Raw genomic sequence first — 20,161 nt, 5'->3', positions numbered from 1 at the left:
AAGTATTCCTGCTACCTCGGGTCAGGAGTAGGGTGAGGTTGGAGCTGAAGGGAAGACAGTGGATGAGGTGAAAGTCACCGCCTAATGGGCAAAACGCCTACCTCAGACTACTACCTGATACTACTTTGGTAGCCTGAATAGATCATTGGAACTAAGACAGAAATAAAGTTGAATGCTAGAATTGAATAAAGTAGGAAGAGAAAGATGATGGTCTTCTTAAAAATTGACTGCTTACATAGTCACAAAAAAGTCGGCCAGGATCAATGCGTCGGCACAGTGTCAAATTCAACGCGATGCGACGTCATTGGATTAAAACCACTTTTGGTGAACATTCAATGGATTTTTCACGAATCCAGTGACCACTAAGCAACGATTCAATGGAGTTGCCTTCTTCACAATCACACTTGACCATCCAGCTGACAGGCACACACACACACACACACACACATATACTTCAACGAGCCTAAGTCTGCCGTAAACCGACGTGTGGGCACATCTGATGCTTGCATTCAGCACCTCTACACCTTGTTTAAGTTGACACACTTAAAAATGAGTAACTACGATAGCAAAAACCTTTCCGCAATGCCCAACGCCTCACTGGGAAATCGAACACTACATGAAATCCATTCCCTGCCTTGATCACTCCCTCATCCCTAATGTGCCCCACAAAGAAGGCGCCCAATTATTGCATACTTTTTAATAGTCAGGATTCCATAGGCAAAAGATACATCCCTTGTCGTTAATGCTAAGCGCAAAATAAGGGATATACATGTAGACTAAAAAAAAGCTAATTGCAGAAGGACATCGAGACACACTATATCCCAAAGCCCATCAAACCCGAGCATAGAGAACATATCAAAGGGGGTGAAAGTCTAATCAGTGGAATGTGTCTTGTCCGGGGTCAATGGAACACCGGCCAGTTCGGCCAACCATTCGGCCAATCCCTGGGATTCGCGACCGCGATAAATAAAGAAGATGGTCATGGCGACAACGTACAATTGCACTACCCAATGGCACCAGAGGACAGTTATACTGAAGGCCAAAAAGATGAGCCAATAGGCAAGCACGGCGCAAGCTCCGGGTGACCATTGGTCGTCGCTACCGGAGATGACTGCGCCCTCACGACTGATTTCAGGGCCGGGGAAACGACGATCGTCTGGCGGGAGAGCTAGAGGGAGAAGAAGGCCAATGGTTAAGGCGTACCAAGCTGAACTGTGACATTATTTGAGACTGAACCAACAAAAAGGCTGGCTAGGCGAGGAAACAGATAAACGGCTTTTGGGATCCATGAGAAATTTATTATTTGAGAAAAATGTTTTTACTATTGACTTTTTAGATAAAATTAATATCCTGGTCACACGGGCTGAGGAGAACACGCTTCTAGTTGGTGGGAGGAGGAAACCAATCCCACATCGGTTTTACTTTCTGACAAGGTGGAAGCAGGCAAGTCGTAGTTTTGGCAATCAAAAGTAGAAGTCTTGACCCACCATAATAGTCCTTCAGCATCTGCTCCTTCTCTGCCCACCGTTCTTGTACCCAACGCGCCAGCGGGCTGGTGTTTATGGTGCTGCCATTGTTGGTGACTAGGGCCGCATCAGTTGGTCGAGGCAGCTGGTGGGCCGGCCAACGGCGTACGTGGAAGTGCACCTCCTGAGGACAATGGCCCGTAGCCATTCGCAGCTCCGACTCGGTCAGGGCATAGGGATAAGCCACCGTTACGTCGTACACGTAGGCAAGCTCTATAATGATCAAGTCAATTAAAATTACCTCAGGTTAAATGAGAGCTTTCCCCATTGGGCATACATGGATTGGTAGGGTTAGAACGCAGCGGTTTTTCTTTAAAAAGGGCCTTAAGCTGTCCCATCGTAAGCTGGTTCCACAGCATGGGCCAATTCCTGACAGAAAAAAACGCAATTAGAGATTAATCCCCTCCCAAGAGATAGTGGCTCCCGCTGAATGCATAACTCCATAAAAACCTAAAGGGTTTCAGAACAGAGTTTGTTTCAAAACAAAGTTTCCTACTCACAAAACGATACGGACTCATTTGAAGCAAAATTAATTTCCGTCTGAGATGAAATAGTTCAGCATGTGCTTGACCTCATGCCAGCGATTCCACCATTTCGCCTCAACAGCATATTTAGAGAATGATTACGGGAGATCTTGGGGAGACGTTATCGACATTTTAAATTAACCTTAAAAATGAGGGAAAGGAAAGAAAAAGAAGAGGGGGAGGAAGAAGGGTATTAGAAATTCATCAATTTGTGTACCGAGTTCTTTCTGGCAAGTAGAAATACATGATTTTCACCCTGGGATAAAGATAAGCACGAAATTGCTAAGCGAATTCCACCAAAGAAGAAGGAACAAGATTTTGCCACAAGCTGTAAATTGTGGATGGAATGTGAAGGTGTAGGGAAAACAAATTCAGCTTTGTTGGCATTTGCGCTCAATGTGGGGGATACATAGTCCCCCTGTAGAGTCACCCATAAGCGGATGGATGCAGGGGACCTCGAACATCCAATTGCCCACGGAGGGAGGGAATCATGGAACTGCTCTGCACAGTTGGATCTACCCATGCTACTCTGATTCTTTGCATCTCTAGGGTCAGTAATGTGTGTATACCTGAGCAACTACCGACGCGATTCAGCTATTAATTTGTGTGCTAAAAAGTGGAGTAACGATATAGAAAATTAATGCAATTGTGAAGACCCAACTCACAAAATCCATTTGATGCACAAGTCCTATAACGCATTTCACAAATGCCAATTTCGTGACAGTCTGACTAAAGCTTATTAAAGTCAAATCTCTTAGTGGCTGGCCTACTGCTATTACCTGAAAGATTCGTTAGAATGTTTACAAAGTGCTCAAGAAGGATAGCTTAATTTCAAGTCAACAGATGGTGGCTTCAAAAACTGATTTCAAAATAGGACTACTTAACTGGACGAGTGAAAAACTGTCTAATGAACAAATAACATAGCATGTTTTATAGGACCCAATCAGAATATTTAAATCGGTTCTATTAAAAAGTGCCTTGGAGAAGAGACACACAGACGTACCGGATCCAAGGGCTCGAGCAAAGGTTTCAAAACCCGTAGTGTGAGGATGCAGAGTGTAGCGGTAGCGCGGGAGACCCGCTTTAGCCGCGAAAACATCGCTCTTCTTCAGTCCATAAACACTGAGATCAGTACCCTCAGGAAAGAGAAGAATCTGAAAGAGAAGAACCAACTCAAGAGGCAAATAATGTAGATGAGTGGTAGTGCAGTCATTCAAGTCACTTACATGAGCGCTACCCTGAAGACGCAGAAGGTACTCCACAGCCTGCTGAATGCGCGCCAAATCGACAGCAATACGACGCCGAAGAAAGATGAACCCATCCATTTGCATGGCCCATCCCACTCCTGGGAGGTTGGAGAGTTCGCGCTTGAGTACAACCTTGAGGTGGCGTGCGTAGCGGCCCAGGGAGAAGGCGAAGATCCAATCAAGACGAGTGCGATGGTTCAGGATAAGCAGACTAGACGTGCCCGTCGATGTTGACTCTACCGCCTCTGTGATGACAGAGGAGGGGAGAACAAAATCGTCACCAAAGAGGCGGATTTGAATTCGTAGAATGCCACAGAGAAGGACCTGAGAAGGTTTACATAAGCCAGTAGTCGAATTGAGATTTCCGATAATCTGATAGTCGATGTAACATTCAAAAACGAAGGTATTCTCCGATCTAAAAGCAATTTCAAGGACTGCAAAACTTAGAAGCGCCTTTCATGAACATTTTCATGCCAATCCCTCTCCAGACTAAAGGTGATCCATTCGATGAAATCGCTAAATTCTGAAGAAACGATGAAAAATTCACCAAAATTAATCTCCCACAGTCATACTATCAATGAAAAGCTAAAATACCCACTGATTGACATGGAGTCGATGATGCCAACGCTAACCAAGTGAATTTATTGGTCGTTGGAAGTGACAATCGCTAACCCAGTGACATGACCGCAGAAGGCGGTAGGCAGCAGTAGGCATTTCAACAGGCTTAATCAAAAAAGGCTTGATTATCATAGCACAAAGTACATTTTGGCCGATATTATTATCAGCTGTCTACTTTCTACCCTTATTTGATAAACAAAGCACCATGCCATGACCGCATAAACAAATCAAATCAATAAAATTACTTGCCAAAATGATAATTAGTAAGATAAAGTGGAAAAAAGTCCAATAAAAATGAAAAAACCACTTATTTTACGAATATAATTACCACGAATCAAACTACCACAAAAATTATGGACTTTCTGACGAATTAAATTATAATAATTAGTAATCTTCTTTGTTATTTTGGCAATATCTAAAGCCAATGAAACGAAAAAAATGAAAAATTCGAAAAAATTGACATTCAACTGAGTTTTCACCGGATGTAAAATAAATCAATAAACATGCTAGCGGGTTGATCAGCTGACCGTGGGGCCCAAAAATCGATAGGACTACCAGGCGCCGCAAAATCAATAAAATTGGCGGCAATGACAACCAATAAGCGGTCAGCTGTTCAAAGTACGCCGTAGTTTGGCTGCCAACGCGTCAAATTTTAAAATTTTCATCAAAAAATCCCTAAACTTAGCCCCAGCAATTGGGGAGCTAATCGTCGCCCCTCCTAAGCAGTCAAGTAAGGTGAACAAAGGTGGGGAAAAAAAGAGGGCGAAATAATCACCTCACTGAGCATACACCACATTCGGACACCGCAATCCATGAGAAGAAGGAAGAAGGAGGGAGTGAGGTAGGCAAGGGGTAGGAGGGGAGCCATCATGAAGATGACACCGAAAAAGCCCGTCAATATGAGCACTAGAAAGCAGAGAACACACCGGACACGCTGACGTTTGGTCACCAGATAGGCCGGCGCTACTGGCTGCGGAATCGGATCAGTTTCAAGCTAAAAAGATAAACGACATTTCTTGATAACAAGAAAAAAAAGGTGAAAAAAGCAGCAGTTGTCACATAAAGTGGGAAAATTAAGGGAATAGATAGAATTGTCGCAAGAACTCAATCAAAAACGCCGGCGCTAGTGTGTTGCGTCGATTAATGACAATTTAAGATTAGAATATTTCTGGAGGAATCGTAATTCCGAGATTAGAAGGTCGATTCCCAGACGCATCTCCCAGCCACATCAGCTACTATTCTGCTTAAATTGGTGTAAATTCTGCCGGAAAATCTTCAAGTTTTTTTATTTTAGCCTTAGAAATAAGAATCTGTCCCTCAAAGACAAACATGGGGTGTATCAAGTACTAATGACCAATTTCCGATTGTTTTATTTGTCAACTCCCGTGATCTGATCGGTCGTCAATAGTCTTGATTGAGTTCAACTGAAACTGGTTACCATCTCGATGTACAGGCCTTGGAAACGGCAATTTTTCTGTTCAATCAAAGTCAATAGAACACCTGCTCCTAGGACTATCCGTCAAGTTTAATTTTTTTGGAAAAAACAGATTTTTCACCAGAAATAACTAGGTTAATAATCAACTCCCGAATATGTTGCAAAATCTGACATAAGGTCTCTGGCTGGAAAACCAAGTTACCTTTTATAAATGGCACGATTCGAGAGATCAAATAACCCAGAGTAACAATTATGGCGCCACCAAAAAGGCCGTATCATGTGTCCCACACGTAGTAATCATCGCCACCATAGTCCTACCGTATTTTACCCTCAATGGCAAACTTTTAACCAAATAGTTCGACCCTACGATGAAGTCTGATGGCGTCTCTTCAGCGGACAGAAGCAAAAAGTAGACGAATTGTTTTTAATAATTAAGCATCCACCATTCCGCCAAGTGTCAAAAGTTATCAGTACTGAGAGTAAGTCCATGCGCATGAATCAACGACGATTTCACCAACGCAAAGATATGGAAGGAAAGCAGTAGAGTTCAGTAAAGGCCATGCCAACACCTGAAAAAGAATTTTAATTTTCGATAGTGCATTTGGAGGACTTAGAACTGCATCTGGAAACATTTTAGCATTCATTCCTAGACTTTTACCTCAAGATGGATGACATAACAATAGCCAAACAGCGAACAATTTACTACTTCAAATAACAGGAAGAACTGACATAATTATGTGGTTGAAGGAAGTGACGGTCGGTCACGAACCACCAAGCAAGCGTAATGAATGCTTGTTTGAGTCCACCCTTCAGGTGCCAAGTTGGCGAGCTAGATGAACCTCGTGACTGAGCTGATGGCACCGTTCCCCAAAAAAAAGACGATCTCTCTGTGATTAACCATAAACTTTGATTATTTATAAAACCTCAACATTACATAGTACAAGATTTCTATCTCCAAACATTCTACTCCATCGAAAGATGTCGAACTGAGAGGTAGAAGAGCGAAACAGTGAAAGTATGCCACACTATCGAAATTGAATTCCATAATTCATCTTGACTTGAAGAAAATAACTCAGTATTTGTCATCGAAAAACACGAGCGAAAGAGTTTTCAAAAGTGCAATAAAAGATTAAATTGAACAAATGAACAACTAGGGATGCGGGAATTCTCGACCAATTACCTACAAATAATAACTACGCAGTTCCCCTTAAGGTCTGAAGATGAGATCCCTCAACCTAAACATTTCATGGTTTCCTGAAACTTGACTAGTAAAGTTCAGCCAAGTAGTACGTGTTGCTTAAGTTCCAAACAGTTTTGTAGCGCCGAAATCCCCAGGATGAACATCCGAAAAGTATGGAATATATATCTTTTAAAAAGGGTGACCTTAACAACTCCAGTCAATTAAACCTAAAATGCCCTTTGGGAATGAGAAGGGAAGGTAAACAGAACCGATAGCATTCCATATCATTGTTACCATGAGAGACAATATAAAGTTAGCTGCATTCGAGCGATGAAGAAGACGAAATCGGCCACGGAAGTAGACAGCAGATTTAATGCCAAAAACTCCTACAGGTGGGTTATAATTATAAGATGTGGGACAGGTTATCCCTACTTAATGTGGGTACTTGAAAACGGTGAAGATGGAGAGGAGGATGGAAAAGAACCCGCTAACAGGAAAGCATAGGCATTTCCCTGTTATTTTTTGCTAAGATCATGAGCAAAAGTAAAGGCAGAATTAAAGGAAGCAACAAAATCCCCCTTTTGGCAAAGTGTACATTACATATCTGTTATAAATCTGAAATCTGCTAAACGATAAGCAGAAGCTTCAGATCATTTCCATCTGATTAAAAAGAGGAGATTAGAGGAAGAGAGGAACCACCAGCTGTTAAACACACACAAGCCGAAAATTGGGGGGGGAAGACGTAACAGCCAAAGAATGAAAGGCTCTACAGCTCATACTTTTTATTATTCACAAACATTACCGTGAGATGGAGGCAGCACAATGATCATTACTTGGAAGGTTTGTGAACAGGGGCACAGTCAAATTTTCCACGGACGATTTTGTGCTTCACACCAATAAGGTCTTGGCATCGCCCTCCACGCACTAGCACGATGTTGTGCTCCTGGAGGTTGTGCCCCTCGCCCGGCACGTAGGCGACCACCTCACGACCGTTGCTAAGACGCACTTTGACGCACTTGCGGTTTGCACTGTTGGGCTTCTTGGGCTTGCGGATGAGAGTCTTTAACACTATGCCCTACAAGAAAAGATCCCAAAAGAATTAGAACAGTAAGTGTCTATAGAATCTTACTAATGTTAGTATCCATCTAAGTCAAAAGGGGGTTTGTATCATGCCTATTCTTATCTGAACCCCGTGTCCCAAATGTCCGACAGATAGTCTATAAGTTTATAAAAAGCTAGATGTAATAAATTGTGCTATAAACGAATTGATTTAGCTTAAAACATCAAGGGAGACGTTAATGCTACCTGAAGACAGGTATATTTCTTAGCCTTCGAGCAATACAACATTAAGTAGAAAACGCCTTTTGCAAGGCTGCACTGGTCTACTTCCCCCCCAGACCTTAGCAAATAACTGCATGAAGTTCTGCTTCACCCCACCAGTCTCTGGTGCCTTAGTCCTTAAACGACTAAGGCGTTGTATAGATGATACTGTGCCTCAAAAATAACAGTGGTACATCCACTTCCTTGAGTTTCTTAAAATCTGATAGTAACGCCGAGAGAGAGCTGGGTGTTCTTAAAAGGACAGCGAAAGGTGAAAAGAATATGGACGAAGGAAGAAACTGGTTCTGAAGAAATATTATTTATACAGGTTCGAGCTGGTCCGTACAGGGTAGATTGACAACCTAAGTGCTTACAGCCCATCGCACACAATCATGCGGGAAAAGCATTGTCTCCTGCTGAGGAGGTGTTGCCTGACCCAAAGATGTAGACTGGGCGGTGTGTCGATCGCTTGGAAATAAACATTGGCGTGTTATTCACTTAACGTTACGCCACAAAAACCTTCTCTCATTCCAAGTCAGTAGGTAAACAAACTAAAATATGTATCAGCATACGTCAAGTGAAAAATACATGTGTGGGCCTTCAGGTTCATCATGATCTGTTGTTATTAATGGGATGCTTTTCCTTAGCTTGAAAGGCCTCTAGCAGTTAGTATATGTGTAAACAAACAGTTATATTAATCAAGTTAAGCAATGCTGAAAGTTGTTCTTGAAACGTTCATCTCAATCCACTTTAATCAACAGTGACGCGCAATGCCTCGCCGCCAAGAGTAGCAGACCTTCCTAAACATGTTACATCTTTGGATGATTTTAAGCAGAGAGGATTTAGCTAACTTGACTTTTGCCACCCTAGTAAACACGAAGTGTATTGACTCCATTGAAGTAAATTCTTTTACCTCAGATTACCAAGGGAAAAGGCAACAAACTAGCCCGTTACAACATTAACCCTAGAATAAGAAGCACTTTTACCGGAACAGAGAATCATGACATGATGCTTCAAAGAGGCCCCAGGCCCAAATGGATCTGTTCATTGCACTTGCAGACAGGAGATTCATAGCAAACCTGATACCCATGGGAAAAAAAACTCATGGTAAAATGGAAGAGAAGAATTCCGCCAAGGCTGATTGCATCGTACGCAACTGAAACCAACCAACCATCCGAACAACTGCTATCAAACCGGTAAAACCAACCACCCAATGCCAGATCCTATTAGGGCTTTGATGAGATTCACTTCTTTGCAGATGATGGGTTGGTGATGAACCTTGGCACAGCATGCCATGACTCCACTAGGGTAGGGGGGATTATCACTACAATGCCCCACTGGGGTCAAATCAGATTGGATCAAAATAACTAGATGTTATTGTTTGGAATTACTTTGACAAATAATAAGAGTTTTCAACATATCACAATGGTTGGTTTCATCAACTCTGCAAAATAGTACACCAAATACCTCAGTGTTGGTCAACAACATATCAACATGGAATTATTCTTCCAGCGTTAAAACCGGCCTTATAGTTACAATAAAAAGAACACTCACTACCGTCTTCTGTCAAAATAAAAAAAATGAAGAATGAGAATACTAGGGGCTCTGGCAACATAAAATACCATTCCGAAAGGCCTTGCATTTAGGCCATTATTGACAGAAAAGGTGGTGTGTTATCATAGTCCATCGTTAAAATGGTATCAGCTTCCATGAGAAGCTCCAGGATATAGGTAAAGTGGTAGTAATGGGTTGTAGAAGGCTATTTATTTTTTACCGCACTTACTACTCAGTGAGAGGCTTGTCAGGGTCTAGTGAACCAGCCTTTAGTCATGCCATCCATTGCTTTTGCAGGTCTAGGCTGAAGATACTTCCAGATTCGTCTGGCTTCTAAATTCTTCAGAAAAAACTACAGCGCTAAAATGAGTAACATCATGGTGGAATGCGCCCCATACACTTAGGCTTTTTGTGAAGAATAAATCATAACACTTGTTGGCGTCTTGAAGAAGCGTCTATTTCTAAACAAAGTAGCACATTTCTACAAGAGAAAGGCATACGCTACTCCGCATACGCGAGTGTGGGGACTTATAACAGAAAAAGTATTAAAACCACGTTGACTTTTTGAAAATTTTCTCGATTTCAAGTTCCGCACTATGGCCGGTGATAAAGCAAGACCGGAACCGAAGTTAAAATCATTCGTAACAAGAAAGTTGCCTTTCCACAAAATTTGTCAACGAATTGGTACCTCAAAATATGACAAGGACCTATAGATAATCAAGGCAGGTGGTTGAACGGTATAAAAGTAGTGGCGAAATGGAAAAGAAAAATGGAAGCCAGGAGCAATACCGAAATGTTACTTTGCATTATAGATCCTGCCAGGTAGCTTGGCCTTGAGAGGAAAAGTAGTCTGCATAACATACGAGACCGCTACAGAAGTCCGTTCGCAAGCAAAGCTCAGCGAGCTAGGCCCTACGGTACAGTGCTGAAACAGAACTTGACCAGATGGACCTTATCGAAATTCATGAATACATGACACGCGTCAATTTAAGTAATGACCAGCAAATCAGCCAAATCGATTGAAATTACACTTTAGGGTTCACTTTAAGGCCTGACTTAGGCAGGGCGGATGAAGTTAGGCATAGATCTTATAAATAATGCACGATTTAAAAAAAAAATTATGGTTCGCTACCCCCCTGACATGGAGTTTACTTCGTATACAGAATAGATCGAACGAGCATGGACCTTTTGATATCAATTTAGCGACTTTATTCATTGTCAATTTCTAACACCAAGTAAAACTTTGACGAGATCTGTTTCAAGTCTCGTGGAAGTCATGCAATACCTCAAAAAATGCTTTTTAAGAATAAACTTTTCACCACAATGCAGTGTAAATAGCTCCGCGATTTTACGATCTATTGAATGTACTCTGATCAGTCAGGTTTTTGCTAAATAGATAAAACAAAATGATATTTCCCGAACAAAAACAAACCATTATTTTTAAACGAAATAAAAGCTGTTTTTTCCGGCTAAAATGCAGACAACCCCAAAATTTCATAATACCATTGGTAGCGCATGGCCTATTGTGAATCCGAGGCCTTTTTCCCTACGGCATTGCTACAATGCCGCCAAAAACTGAGACGATTGTACAATTTCTGATTATTCAAAATTCTTGGTAAAATTCAGTAAGAATAATCCGAGCACTCGAAAAGATTCATGATTAATGCAACTGAGGAAACAGATTAGCAACGGTTTCATTGCGATCTGAGTCTCGTTGCATAAACATGCATGCATTTTTAACGCAGACATGAGAGATGTCAATTTCGGCTCTCAAAATCATGATTTATCAACCTATTAACATGGAGGTATGGGGTGTGGGTTTGCTTTGCAATTGGAATGCGCACTCGATGCATAAAGGATTCGAGTTGGCATTTTTTTCACGAAATTAAGCAACCAAAATGACCATATTTTAGTAGGTTAGAATAGGGGAAATAGGTTCACACTGAATGCAATAGAATGGGTGAGGTAAAGGGCACACACAAAATACACCCTCGTTCCTACACTTCAGGTGGAAAATGTGCATTCGAAGCCTCGAGAGTCATTAGAAAACAGACATCAGCATCAAGATAATCGTCTAATAAATGCAAAGTTAGATCAGTGATTGTTTTGAATGACAGTATAACCATTTATTGGCTCCCATATTACAAAAACATGTGAATACCGTAAGCAGGTGTACTCAGTCTAAGTAGGCGGTCCCCTTCAGACAAAACGATGCGACATCAAACAATGCTGTTGCCTTATGTGAGAACGTACCTATCTAACTGCATATTGACTGATGGATACCTTCGCTAGACATCCCATTCAAGATCAAGAACTTTCACCGAGCCTGTCAAGCGCCCTTCACCTCGACAAAAACTTTTATTATTCAATCACAAACAAACGCATATTTGGAAGCAATTCGACTACAGTTAAATGAAATTGCCATAAAAAATGCACAGACACAAGCAGACGAAGGCACGGGAGTGTCAACATGAGATGACAAACTTAGCAGTGGTGACAAGGTAAGACACTGACACAGCCTAGATAAGTGGAGGTTGAATTACTCAGATGATAGTACTTCGAAAAAGTCTTAATGCCGACTGCTGAGGCTACCTAGTCATCTTTTATAATAAAATGCAAATGCTAAAAGTTTTGCAAGAAGTACATAATAGTTGCGTAAAATGAAAGATCGGTTTTCTTTTAACAGAATAGATGATCAATCAACCCTTTTTGCAATCCACCACCAAACTAATAAGAGTAGAATGAGGTGCTAACTATATCACTGCTCAATTAAACCCTACATAAGGGAAAGACAACCGAGCACTTAAGTAGCAAAAGATAAGCAGTCAAGCATACTTTCATGAAGGGTTTTCCATCCATGTGTTTGTTAGGAGGCCGCTTTTTGCGAAACGGCCCACAGAGGGCCATCTGAACGATACTTTTGTAAGCCCGAACAGGTAGAACAGAACCTGGAGCAAGGCTGGCAACGTGAGGAACCGGAATTGCAGGCAGTGAGCATCGAACAACTAGTGGTTAAGTATAGGATGATTAACAAATTATTTAGTGAATGTCAATCCGTCATAGCTACAAGTGTCAAGCAAGCTTAAAAGCCTATGGAAAAAGCATCTTTAAGCAAAAGTATGCATCGTATGCTTATGCTTCCAAAGGACAAAAAAGATGCATCATCGTCAAAATTTATTCCAAACCCGCGGCATTTACGTCACCTACTTTAGACAGAACAATCCTGTAAGTCATAGATAAGTTAACCATTTCAGATATGACTCAAAGAAGAGGATAAAATACCGGACGACACAACGTCGGTGAGGCAAGCGCGAACGCTCCGACAAAGACTGGCGAGCATGGGAGTGAGTTTGCATTTGAGTGATTTGGTGTCCAATCAACTTTCAGCCTTCAATAACGCGAACGAATTTGGACTTAGGGCAAATACGACAAGATAGACGGAAACTTCAAGTACCCCAAAATTTATTCCCCATAAGCCGAATAATTGCTCTTAAGTAACTTACCGCAAAAACGCTTATTTAAACGGTATAGGTGCAACATGTCCATTTCAATTATGCACAATGCATGCCTAAAAAGGGTATTTGCAAGCAAATGCAATGTGTAATATCCACTAGCACATAGGTTATATGTTAAGTAACATGTATTGCGCATACTCTCCATTAATGGTAATTGGAAGTAGGTGCCTATTTAACTTAACCAACAAGGTGCAACAGACACCCAAATTTTTAATTTTACTTTTAAATTTAAGAGTAAAATAAAGTCTAAATTTTCCAAATCATGTTTTGCTTCTTGAAAGTGCTCAAAATGTGATCCCTAATATCTGGTAGCCAATGGTAAAAAAAGCGGCTTAATAGTTTGGTTGCCTAAATGGATTGTAAGCCTTCATTCTTAGTTGCTCTATTCTACCACATTTCAGTGAAGTTAATACCGTTGCCTTCTCTGTTTTGAATTGCGTAATGAACAACCACATTCGGTGGTTTGATGCTCTTGATATTGTTAGATAAATGTTTAATGTCAGTAGGTTTCTGGCATGTGTCGTAATTCCCAATGCTCATCCAATTACAACATTATGCTCTCTTCCCATGTCATAGCAGTATAATTTTTGGACTCCTTTTATAAGAATGCTTATTGTACTGTTGGGGACGCCTAATGTCTGGTGAATCGTACCTAATTATTCTGTCCTTCCCTTGTAACTTTCAAAATTTATTCAAACCCCGAGTTTCACCCTCCACTGATGTTACATACTTAGTGGTTCATTTGTCGCTTTTAGAATTTTGCTGGTTTTGTTGTTTAAGTACCTGACTATTTTGCCTTTCTCTACCTAGTTGAAGATGATTTCACCTTCAAAGAGGACGAAGAGGTTGCCATTCCCCGCGCCTCGTTAAACAAGTATATAAAGGACATTCTACCAGACGCTCGTCTTGCCATCGAGACACGAGAGCTGCTTCTCAGCTGTTGTCACAAATTCATCCATCAGCTCTCTACTGAAGCTAATGCCGCCTGCGCTCGAGCCAAAAAGAAGACAATCAACCCTGAACACATTCTTAGCGGTAATTTCTAACAGTTAGTACTTATTCTCCCTCTTTCTTTTTGCAAGGCCTCGATTCTATGGGCCTGTCTAGCTACGTTGCCGATGTCAGAGCGGCTAATGAGGGCGCAAAGGTGGAGCTAAAGGATAGACGAATGCTCAGTGCGAGTCACCGATTCAAGAAGCATGACAGCGCTGAGTTGCAGCGACTCATGGAAGAGCAGGAGCGGATTTTTGAGCTGGTTAGTGGTTCTGTTTTCTTCTTCCTTCGAACTTGATTTCGTTGCGTGGTTTGGAATTTCCGGTTCTGTATTTTTGTTGGCTGCTATCCAGTCACATTTCATCATTTGAGTAGGTCCAAGTCGAGCTTAAAATACAAGGGAGTGAGATTTATGCCCTTTTTACATTTCTTTGTCTCACTGGTACTGTTCAATAATCGTATCAAGCACATTTTTCTATAACTGGGTGCGGTCGGAACCCTCTCATATTCCAACTTTCTCAAATCTCACCTTTAGAGCGTTTGAAAATCCAATCAGTGCTTGACCATCTCCAGTAACTTCTTCACTTAATCTCTTGACGTGGCACAAAGCAGGGAGTAGACAGCCAGCAATGACTGACCACATATATTTGCTTCAGGCAAAAAAAGATGGACAACTTATTCACCATTAGATTTTCTAATTCGTGAAATTTTGTGATTTCAACAACCATCATGCCGAATTGTGGATTTCTGGTACTATAGACTTTGCATTGAAGACTAGAAGGTGTGAAATGTTCGCGCCAATGTTTACTTCTTTTGATTGGATTTTCTTGCCCCACTTTATGGATGTCATTCTAATTACTCATAACCTTATCTGTCCTTACGTCACTCAAATCAAAGAAGTTGGATAGTTGACAATGTTAGAAGGCCACTATTCTCTTGTGGGTGATATCTTTTTAAATCTCGCACTTTTCGTCGCTCAGATTCATAGGCTATTTAGGCGTTTGTAGCCGCTGGTACACGGCCTCATATCTTATGGCATTTCATATGTTAAACGGCATATCTACTAACTTACCTATGCGGATATAAATTTGCTTACGTTTAGTATGAAGGTTTTTGTAATTGAGACCGGTTACAAAGGTCAGTTTCCTAGGTCAAGCAAGAAGAAGCAATTTTCCCGTCGAAACGGTAGATAACGCGTCTATTGCGTGTTTTCGTGCCCTTTAGGAGTACAAAAGTCTAACTAGGCTTCGGTACTTTTTTTTCTTCAGCTGAATAAAGTAGGAGTTAAAATAATAAAATATGGCAGCAGGAGCTGCTTTTGAATAAAGTTGCAGCAGTTTTTCGCAAATTCCTAAGTTTCTATTGAAGTTAAGTTCCTAAAAGGAAGTGCTTTTGTGAACGATACTACATTCACAATTGCTCGGGTGGTATATTAAGAAGTGTTTTTAAACACAATGTAGACTATTTGTCAGAATTGGGTACTACAGCGCTCAATACTTCTTTTTCTAATTAAATCATGCACATGATTGAGTATGACACGGTCTTTTTTTGGTTTTGTTTTTCGTGCCATACCCATTTTTCCCGCACAATCTATCTGATTACTAAAAATATGCTTTTGAACTGCAGATTCACAAGGTGGAAACAAAATATTCGGCAAAAAAATCGCTGCGGTTACATGTAATATTGGAATTTGTAGCCTTCTTCTTGTCACGAATAAGGACTTTGAGCCCCAGCTGTGACTGGATGCATCACCAACGTGCAGTATTGGGGCCCTGGATGTTGCCAGTTAATGGATGTGAAGAGGGGTTTCGTACTAACGGTCAGTTTCAAATATGTAAACTGTTGCAAATTTAGCTATACCATGACAGTCTCGGTGGTGATTTTGTGAGACTCGTAATGCCACATCGTTTGAAACAAATGCGTAAAAAACTGAACACTGCTTCCATATTATTTAAGCAGACGAACTTTAAGGAAGAAGTCATCCGCTTAATGCTTTCTTTGCCTACACGATTTAAAGGCAGGAAAAAGTATCCGTACCTCTCTTCTCTTCCGTGCGGCAAATGATTGCAAAAATCCTGTAAATTTTAACATTGGAGAGCTATTCTATATCAATCCATCGATTACAATGGGCGGATGCCCATTATGACAAGTCGTATTAAGTTGTAAGGCCTTCCGCCTTCGTTCATTTCCCTTCCATTCTAGATCGAAAATCGCAATGTGCACTTGTGTTCACGGTTGCCATCCCCTAGGACATGTCTAGTTAACTTATTTCTGGCTACTTATGGCATGATTGTTTTACGGTAATTTGACTCCACGTCCTTTTTGTTTGCATCTTTCTAACTTACCTCTTTTCGGAACCGGGATGTTTATGTTTACTAACTCAGTTTTCCGATTGTTGTCTCGATGACTCAACTTCCGCTTTCTCATCGGAATAGGCGCGGGTCTCCCACGTTCCACATAACCGACTGGTGGTGGTCCATTTGTGCTTCCTGTAGCTATATCTGATCAAATAACAAAAATGACCCCTCATGCTTGAAACTAGCCCTTACTTCTTTGACATTTTTGAAAGTAAGCTATTATTGTAGCTTCTTTTGGGGTATCCCTTGACTACGGCATTGTTTAGATAATCCTAATATTCATTTTTGTTTCCCACCAAGGTACTTTGGGCAGAAACAAAACATTTCATGATTCAATGTCGACATTTTGCGAATGAACTCTTTGGGATTAACTTATAAACAACAGGATCAGGAATGGCGACTTTGATACCAATGCAGTCTTCGTGTAAAAATCTTAATCTACTTTAAATCGGGCACTTTGTGTTTTTCGAGCTTGCATTATGCCATGCTATTTTGACACTATTTTGCTTTTCAATTCCGAACAGATCAGCTTGAAGCGTATTCTACGGAAATTTGACCTGTCCATGGATTGTTTTCGTTGAACCACATTAGGAATAAAATACTGTGTAAATACCTAGCTAATTTTTGGATCGCGAGAGTGGAGCGACAGTCCCTCGGGGGATTTCAGCCACCAAATCAGGCTTTTGTGGTTCTTTGGCAATTTCAACACCGCGATTGACTCAAGCCTGTGGCGTTGAAGTTGAACTTGTCAAAATACAACTATCAACTTACTACTTTTACATACATTCTTCACACTCATGGCAGTTCTGGTGCCCTTTTTAGGCTCGCGCTAGCGTCGATAAAACCTCCCCTATACTACTCGATCGCTGACTGAATTCTTTGCTCAATTTACTCGAAGATATTTCCATTCGAAAACTGGCACTTCCTGTTAAACGACTACTTACTACAGATCGCGTCTTCCGACTGCGAACCGTTGCCCCAAATTCTGATTTACCCTCAGAGTAGTGGGATTGAGTAGGTAGGGACAACTGTTTAATGCGACTGCTTTAGGCGACATCTGATTAAATGCAACCAGCGAATGCCTGGTGCAACAGCCGACAGGCCAAAATCGCGACACCACTCACTACCACCACAACGTAATCTCTCGTTTAAACTCAAACAATAAACATGGTAACGACTTCTTCCGTGGAAACGAGCCTGTTGACTTTATTACTTGAATTATGCAAATCCAACTTACTTCAGAGTCAAATTTTGCATTCCATCCTCGCCGCCTTTCTTGTATCTTCACGAAGATTCCATTGCTGTCCTGCCGCTACTTCCACTGGAAAACGAAAATCATTCAAAACCCACCTCAATTTCTACTTATTAGTATTTCTGATAAGGGAAGTGGGTAAATAGATGTTACAGAGAACGTAACTTCCGCATCTCCAAGGAGCGATTGATTTAGATACGAGTTGAGTGTAGCCGCCCAAACCTTTCCTGTTTTTTGATAGACGACATCGAGTTGAACCAATTGGAATGCAAATAGGTTCCCGCATTACCTTTTTGGTTTTGATGAAACTGTCAAGTCAAGGGGGCTATTGCCTTGGCGATAGGATTCACGTCACAATGCGATCATTAACGGACAACTGCGTCGTGGGTTCGGCGAAATCAACATTGGTGCACTCGCTACTAGGCTCCCAAGGCGGTAACTGACTACCGAATTCCACAAACGATACGCTGTAATTCAAGTGCATTCACCCACTGACCCTGAGTGTCCCACACCTGTTTTATTGTTTTGAGCCCAACCAATCTGTTCGCGATGCAATGCAGAGAGTGTGCACAAATCCAACAAGGCATTTATAGCACTGAGCTCGAATAAGAAAATTTGGGGCTTCACAGTACGCGGCGCCGGTAGTGAAGTCTTGAGATTAGAAGAGACACCAATTTTCCTCCTCATTTCCAGGCTCGTGCGGGGATGCTGGAGGAGCAGCAGCAAGTGAACGAGAGCGACCTGGTGAAGGCCGCCGCCTCTACGATGGCAGCGTTAGGGGGTGGCAACACCGCCGCCACCGATACCTCGTCTAAAGGGAATACCTCCTCTTCCGCCGCTGCAACCTCATCAGTGGACAATAAGCCCTCCACGTCTATTCCAGCCTCTGCGCTCCTTTTAGGCGGTCTGACTGGTGTGGACGAGGAAGATAATTACGATTGAAAGGCGAAGAGAGATGGGGACTTTGAGGAGCTGAGTCGCCTATCGCACATGCTTAAAATGGCGCTTTTCATTATCGATATCTTGTTGGTGGTTGTTGGGGTTATGCAGACAGTTTTTGAATAACCTCAGCACTGTGCTCAGTTTCATTACGGCAGTTGCGAGTTCTTTTATCCTAATCCCTTTGTATATGCATGAAGATGTTTCCTTTCTATTGATTTCTTATCGGTCATCTGGGCATTCAGCAGTTTCAGTACTATACCAATCTCTCAATAGGTTCTCAAAGCGGTTTTGTGACGGCCTCAACGCCAGATGTATCGGGATCTGCTAAACAAATTCGAAACCGGTTTTGCGCCTTTTACATCTGTGTGCAGAATGTAACCTATCTGTCGAGGTGTTAGCGGTTTATAGATCATGCAGTCGGGGGTGGGTGTGCTGGGGTTCGTTAAGGAAAAAGCGCGAACAGCTCCTATTTCCTTCGAACGTCGGTAAAAATGGCTAATGGTATCCTTCGTGTGATGGTTTGATGACGAGAAATTTCGCAGCCGCCCCGACTGTGATAAAGTTGCAAGGCCAAAAGGTCCTTCCGCCCCCTGCGTATGCAGGCAGCAGGAGGGGTATCGACACAACTACCCATGACTTAGTGTCGCGAGTAGAAAAGTAATTCAGCGGGTTTCTATGCCAGTCGAGGTGGTCGACGTTGGGTCCAACTGCGCTGTTGCGTGTATGTCAAACTTCCCCTAGGAATTGAATTAGAAAGGAGGAGCTTATTACTTATGTGGCACCGTGGAACTTTCCTCCTGGAAGCGAAATTGAGATACTGACGCTCAAATCTGGTAGACGACATAGGGGCACCAACCAGCAGGGTAAAAAACCTCCGTTTATAAAAATGCAAGTGTTAGAAGGCAGAATTGTCAGATCCCTCATTTTGTGTTCAGTACGAATGGGTTTTATTCTCCAACTTAGAAGGGTTGGACGGAATAGACCTACTTTTGCAAGATCTGGCGCCTGGAGGTTGATAAAACTACAAGATACGACACCCAAGCAGGAAATATGCCTTCTTATAAAACCGCAAAGGAAGGATTCTGCGTCCCAGAACCTTCATGGCTTTCGATTGCCTTCCACCTGTATGCACAAAAACTTTGTGCATTTTTTAACTCCATAACGGCTAGTAAAGTGGATAAGTCCATAAAACAACTGATGTTTTGGATCAATGCAAAACGACACAGATACGCAAAGGTGGAAGGGATTATGTAATAGTAAGCGCATGTTTGGAAGCGTCTGCACGTAAGTATAGCGACTAACAAATGGAACATGGAAGCGTGGCCAACGACTGCTATCCGAAAAAGCACTCGAGCGTCTAATTAAAATAATGCGGAATATACAAAGCCAATGTAAGAAGTATTCCCAAAGTACCCAAAATGCAGTTGGGGTCGACATCTTTGAGTTTCGTAAGTTTGATGAAATCATAGAGTACAACAGTCTTTTAATTATTGCTCTCTCCAACGTAAACATCAAGCGAAATTAGGTGTAACAACCAACCATATACAGTACATTTGAATAGGATTCTAACCCAAAGCCTGTAAACGCACCAACTTTGTCCGCGGAAGGATCCAATCTAAGGCAAGCTAGAGGACATTTCACTCTGATCTTACTTATAAAAGCAAAGAAATGAGTAAACGCGCGCATGCAACTCAGGGG

General features: G+C 41.8%; 2 protein-coding genes across 2 annotated transcripts; one reads left to right on the top strand and one right to left on the bottom strand. All coding sequences in view use genetic code 11, as the record gives it.

The window, feature by feature from the left end:
• Positions 1–872: 872 nt before the first annotated feature.
• Positions 873–12,744, bottom strand: EGR_07790 (Lysocardiolipin acyltransferase; the record flags this gene model as incomplete). Its single annotated transcript, XM_024497039.1, has 8 exons — positions 873–1,168; positions 1,488–1,739; positions 3,054–3,204; positions 3,277–3,621; positions 4,691–4,909; positions 7,456–7,605; positions 12,240–12,409; positions 12,687–12,744. The coding sequence occupies 8 exons, from the start codon at positions 12,742–12,744 to the stop codon at positions 873–875; spliced, it is 1,641 nt and encodes a 546-aa protein (XP_024348527.1).
• A 322-nt stretch (positions 12,745–13,066) lies between these two features.
• EGR_07789 (Protein Dr1) lies at positions 13,067–18,463 on the top strand (the record flags this gene model as incomplete). Its single annotated transcript, XM_024497038.1, has 4 exons — positions 13,067–13,079; positions 13,730–13,954; positions 14,002–14,174; positions 18,215–18,463. 4 exons carry the CDS (start codon positions 13,067–13,069, stop codon positions 18,461–18,463), a joined length of 660 nt encoding a protein of 219 aa, XP_024348526.1.
• Between the last annotated feature and the right edge of the window lie 1,698 nt (positions 18,464–20,161).

This window comes from Echinococcus granulosus (genome assembly GCF_000524195.1).
Source record: "Echinococcus granulosus chromosome Unknown EG_S00087, whole genome shotgun sequence".
Taxonomy (NCBI): Eukaryota; Metazoa; Platyhelminthes; class Cestoda; order Cyclophyllidea; family Taeniidae; genus Echinococcus; species Echinococcus granulosus.
Note: the sequence above shows the minus strand (reverse complement) of the source record. Positions and strands in the feature narration are given on the sequence as shown.